The sequence below is a fragment of the Corylus avellana genome, chromosome 8 (assembly GCF_965113065.1).
Source record: "Corylus avellana chromosome 8, dhCorAvel1.hap1.2, whole genome shotgun sequence".
Taxonomy (NCBI): Eukaryota; Viridiplantae; Streptophyta; class Magnoliopsida; order Fagales; family Betulaceae; genus Corylus; species Corylus avellana.
The window spans coordinates 21,410,440-21,416,439 of NC_142497.1; the positions used below are offsets into that span (position 1 = coordinate 21,410,440).

At 36.6% G+C, this 6,000-nt stretch overlaps 1 protein-coding gene across 1 annotated transcript; it reads right to left on the bottom strand.

Annotated features, from left to right (window-relative positions):
* Nucleotides 1-2,592: 2,592 nt before the first annotated feature.
* On the bottom strand, nucleotides 2,593-5,742 carry LOC132163116 (sugar transport protein 8-like). Its single transcript, XM_059573309.2, has 4 exons — nucleotides 5,604-5,742; nucleotides 5,187-5,506; nucleotides 3,870-4,496; nucleotides 2,593-3,051 (listed from the first exon to the last, which is right to left on the bottom strand). Exons 1-4 carry the CDS (start codon nucleotides 5,740-5,742, stop codon nucleotides 2,593-2,595), a joined length of 1,545 nt encoding a protein of 514 aa, XP_059429292.2.
* Between the last annotated feature and the right edge of the window lie 258 nt (nucleotides 5,743-6,000).

A 6,000-nucleotide genomic window follows, 5' to 3' on the forward strand; every position in this document is an offset into this window, starting at 1 on the left:
GTTATAACTTGGGGTTAAAAACAAAATTTTCAAAATTATTTATAAAGTTGAAGTACTTCATTTAACAAAGACTACTGCAGGACTTGATACCCATATCATATAATATATGCCATCATGATCCATCCCACCATGTAAGACTTTAACTTTCCAATTCGGCACCTCATGCATAGGGCTGTTAAGTGAGCGAAGCGTCTCGCGAGCAAGCTCGGGCTCGGCTCGCATAAGCTCGGCTCGTGCTCGACTTGAATATTAAATGAAGCACTTCATGAACACAAATCCTGGCTCGAATATTAAACGAAGCAAGCTCGGCTCGACTCGGCTAAGCTCGTGAACAGCTCGTATAAGCTCGAGTGTGTATATATATATATAAACTAAGTAATAGATAATTAATTATAAATCTCATAATTATTAAAACCTTAAAATTGCATTTATATTTAAGTGTTAGAGAATGAAAAATTCTAGACCCTTCGTGATGAAAGAGAGAGAGAGAGCAATCATTAAAAAGACCTCGATTCAATTAGAGCAGATCCAAATGAAAGGAAGAAGAATCAAGCAGAAACTATTGAGGGAGATTGCGAAAGGCATAAACTATTGATGAATCAAACAGACCAAAACACTATCACTACATGTCTGGTGAGTGAGAGTGAGAGAGTGGGAAATGAGAGTTTAGGTGGAATATCCGTTGTGACTGGTGAGGGGGATTGAGAGAGAGACGTTAAAAAAATATTTTTTTGTAGGGGGCGTTGTCCCAATGCAGTCTGAATGCAACCTGTTAACTTGTCCCATATTGTTAAGAAAACATCAATCTCTAAGTTTGCTTATCTATAAAATGATGCATATCCTCTCTCTTTGAAACCAAATGCCTTGCTGTATTGACTCAGGCTCCATACTCGACTAGCTAGGTTAGCAAATACTCATATGCAAACTAACTTCTTAAGCCGTTTAAAAGTACTCGAAGTTAAAAAAAAATTTTAAAACAAAAATATTAAATATAAGAGCCAGCTCGCGAGCTGGCTCGGCTCGACTTATTATTAGCTCGAGCTCGATTTTTTTGGCTCGCCATTGAGCTCGACTCGAGCTCGAGCTCGAGCAAAATTTAAACGAGCCAAGCTTGAACAAGGGAAGCTCGCCCAAGCTCGGCTCGTTTACACCCCTACCTCATGCCATGCTGCATGCATTATAATATGGCTTGATGCATGAGTAGTGCATGACCATGGTCCATGATAAGGCTAGTTGTTGACAGGAGATTAAAGAACACTACTTTTAGACGACAAAATAATGGACCTAAGGTCCACTACAACAGTATTGGCCGACAAAGAAAAGGACAAGATAATGGACATACATCCTTCTACAACTATGCACCAATTACTAGCATCAAGCGAATAAAAAAGATGTGATATGATACTTTTTTAGAATTTGGATCTTCTCCAGTTTAAATGGACCGAAGATGATGCTGTCCTTTTTAATATAGGAATAAAATTGTCCAATAAAATATAAATTGACAATTTCACCCCTATGTTAAAAAGGATCGGCTCCTCTCCAGTCCAAATATCACATTTCTTCTTCCCAGTAGCATCAACTCAACTTCTCTAAAGTAGTATCCGATTCTCCTTGTTGTGAGTGCACTCAACATTCACCACATTAAAAGTCTGTTTGGGATTATGTTTGTGGACCTCAAAAGTGTGTTTAACACCCTAAAAACTTATTTGGTAAAAAAAAATTCAAAGCGCTTTTGAAGGTCAAAAAACCTAAAAATAGCCAAAACCCATTTTTGGCAAAATCTTAAAAATGAAGTTTTTGCCCAAAAACATTTTTTTACTTAAAAACTCTATTTCTCAAACGTAATCTCAAACCTGCTTTAAGAAAGTACGTAAAAAACAAAAAAAAAGAATAGTGCTTAAGTCAAAAAGCGTTTTTAATTTTGACAGAAACTTCATTAAGCTCATTAGCTTAGACTTTAGGGCTAGAGTGATGTTCAAATATATATGTTATATTTTTGTTAAAACTCCCTAACCGCTTATCTTTCTAACAAGTAGTATTAGATTTAATTAGAGCCATTGACTTTTTGGGATGCATATGTTTGAGATTGCATTATGAAAGGTAAAAAATAATTTTAATACCTAAAAAGTTGTGCAAAACCAAAAACTGGCATGTTTGGTAAAAAATTCTAAAAGTGTTTATTTGGGTTTTTTATTATAAAAATGACCAAAACGTATTTTTAGCAAAAGTTTAAAAATGAAGTTTCTGTCAAAATTAAAAACGCTTTTTGACTTAAGCACTATTTTTCAAACAAAATTTCAAACATGCTCATAAGCTCATTAGCTTAATCTTTTGGGCTAAAATAATGTTTAAAATCTACCAACACTTTTATGGTATCAAAGCATGTTATTTAAAACAGTCAAAAGCATATTAACTGGGATTTTTCATATAATGAAAATCTTTTGAGAATCAAAACCAGGGAAGAAATATTGATATAAAAAACAGTACTTGCAGGCATGCATTCATTCTTTCAACGAATTCCACAAAAAAGGATAAGATGAGATGATCCCAAAAAATTACAAAAACAACTAGAGTTATCTATCAATCAAGCTACTATTTATCTGGTTGAACAGCTATGATATCCTGGTCTTCCTTAGCACCATCATCAAAGTACCTCTTCCAGAACCAATGCTTCTTCCATACTTTCTCGTTCATTTCATCAATATGAATCCCCTTTGTTTCAGGCAGCATGAAGATGGCGAATAAACCCATTACAACAATCCATGCAGCAAAGAAGAAGAAGATGCCGGACTTCATCCGGCATAGCATTGTGAGGAATGCTTGAGCAATGAGGAAGGTGCAAAACATGTTCATGCTAACAGCAAAGAAAAATCCAGCACTTCGAGACTCCAAGGGGAAAATTTCACTGGGAATCAACCACCCCAAGGGACCCCATGACCATGCAAAACCAGACACGAAAAGGCAAACCAGAACCACCACAATCAATGCATATTTACTTGGCATAGCGTTTGTAGCTGTCAAATGCACCTGAAGTATTGCCCCCATTATAGACTGCAAGAAACAAACACAATGCATCACAAATTTAGTGAATTAGCAAAACAAAATGACAAATGAATCTAGGAAATATTGGAAATAAAGAAGGTTCACAACACTTGGATCCAGAATTCAAACTTAAATCTCTTGAACATAAGATATCTGAAGAATCAAATTCAAATATTAATTTGTTATTCAAGTTTTAGATAACATCTCAACAAATCATTGTATTATTATTCTGGTGTAACAAGCCATATATTTTGGCTGAGTTTGTTTGTAATTGTTCTATAAATAGAACACTAAACACATAGTTCAAATGGGCTGATTATAATCATATTATCAAGTCATTGTTTTCATTTTAGGAAACACGTCAGTTTAATACACTAAAGTAAAAGCAATTCTTTCGACCCAGTTTGGAGGAATTGTTTTTTTTAAAAAAAAAAAACTCTAATTTAGCAATTAAAAATGTGCTTAACTGTATTTCTAAAACTCAATTCATTAAGAATTTAGTTATGCAAAACAGAATGACAAATGAATCTGATAAGTTTAATATACTAAATTGAAAAAATTATTTCAACCTAGTTTAGACGAAAATTTTGTCCAATTATAAACGCACATGACTTAAAAGTTATTCAAAATATTGACCATATCGCAGGTAATGAGGTGTGTATTTTAATTGGGTTTTAAATCTCACATTTTAAAATTACTATTTTGAAATTGCAAGTTTTGAAATCTCGAACTCAAAACGAACGGCAACAGCAGAATAATGGAATCATATATGCAGTTTCAAAGATCAAACATGCAGTTTCTATGTTTTCTGTGCTGAATTTGCTTACCTGGGCTATGAGCATTTGAATAGCAGCTTCAATAAGCAGCTTCCTTCTTCCAAACTTATCAACTGTGAAAATTGCAACTAGAGTGGATACAGCATTAACCAAACCAGTAACAACAGCCGATAACAGCGACGCATTGCCTCCGAACCCCATTGTCTGAAAGAGCACCGGCGCATAAAACATGATCACATTGATGCCGGTGAGCTGCTGAAAGGCTTGAAGAATGGTGCCGCATATAAGCTGCGGCCTACTGGAGCGTTTCATGAGATTTCTGTACGAGTGCTTGGCTTGTTTAGCCAATTCAGTGGAGTGCACGAGCTCTTCAAACTCTTTGTTGACGTTGTCGACGCCTCTGATCTTCTTGAGAGTGAGCAGGCCTTCGTCTTTGTTCCCGCGCTCTATGAGGCTCGTCGGCGTCTCCACGATGACGCAGGATCCGAAGAGAAGGATTATGGCGGGCACGGCTGCGCCGCCGAGTGACACCCTCCACCCGTATGGGTGCATGCGCGAAGTGATGTAATTAACCACATTTGCGCATAGAATGCCCATCGTGATCAGAAACTGAAAGCAGATATTCAGGCCTCCCCGGTACCTGGCCGGAGCGATTTCTGATATGAACAACGGTACTGCCTGTACGGTCGACATTTCCCATGAATATCAATAGTAATTAAAGAAAAACACACACAGAGACACAAATCCAACCAAAAAAAAAACTAAGATTGCGTTTTGGCATTAAGATTTTCCATATAAAAAAAAATGTGATTTTAAACTATAGAAAATATATCATTATTTGAGAGTGCCTTTTTAAAAAAAAGGCTGATTTCGCGGTTTTAAACGTCAAATTTTGGTTTTTAAAATTCAAACCACATAGATTAAAATCGCAAACTCAAACCCAAAGAATTTTGATTAATAAATTAATTAATGTCGTATTGCTATTTATTAAACCTTTATACAACTAGCTATTATATAAATATTTATCGGCCTATCATTCAGAACTAAGGTTGGTGGGGCCATGGCCCCATGTACAAAGGCCGAACTCAATATTCTAGTTCCGCCCCCTAACCTCACTTCTAAAAAATTGTTAAGAAATGTATTTTAAGTCTTTCTTTTACCTTCTTTTGGGCCCTAGAATTTTTTAAAAAAATTTCTAATTCCATCCAACCATTTACGTTTGATGGCAATGATACAACAGTCAACTAATCAGTATTTCTCGTCAATTAAATAGATGATATGTGTTAGAATATATTTGAATATATTCTGATATTCACTGTATTTGTTAATATATTCTCTAGTTATTTTAACATGATGTTTGTGTTATACCTGGTTACCAAATCCAACTCCGGCGCCGAGAAACATCCTTCCTACGATGAGCATTTCGATGTTCTTGGCAGCAGTGTTTAAGATGGCTCCAGTAACAAAGAACACAGACGCGGCTTGAATGGTTGGCCTTCGGCCAAACTTCTTGCAAGAAATAGAGGCTAAAAAAGAAGCAACAATGGCTGCAAGATAGAGTGATGACGTGAAGAGCTGGAGATACTGGTTGTCGTATTTGCAGTAGTTGTTTTCTTTCGCTTGGTGCTTCTTATGGTACACAGCAGGAAAGAACTTTATCAAGAAATCATCCATCGAAGTCACTCCTCCTGAACAAAATCCAACCGTTCGTTAAACGTACGTGATACGTACGTACGTCGTTTAAACGATCGACAAAATAATTAATTAAAGAGAGAGAAAGTTTACCGGATATGCCAATATCGTATCCGAACATGAGGCCACCGAAGGCGGCAATAATGGTACAAACAACCACCTGCGACGTGAGCTTGGCCGGGAAGTCGTGCGCGCCGCCGCCACCGGATTCGACGATGGCCATGGCAGGCATGATGGCAGTACTTTTGCTTTTGTTCTTGGCGAAGAAGAGCTTTAATTAGAAGAAGGCCAAGAGTCGAGAGTAGGGTAGAAGTGTGAAGGCTTAAGGATTGCGGCTATCCTTTTTATATTTTAACACCCGAGAGAGATCAGGAGGATGGAGGAAGGTGAAGAGTCGGTTTGATTCATTCAACTAAACATATCTTAATTAATTGTCTTTCCCAATATCCTTAAATCTCTCCCATGATCCCATCAGTTATTATCTCCTTAT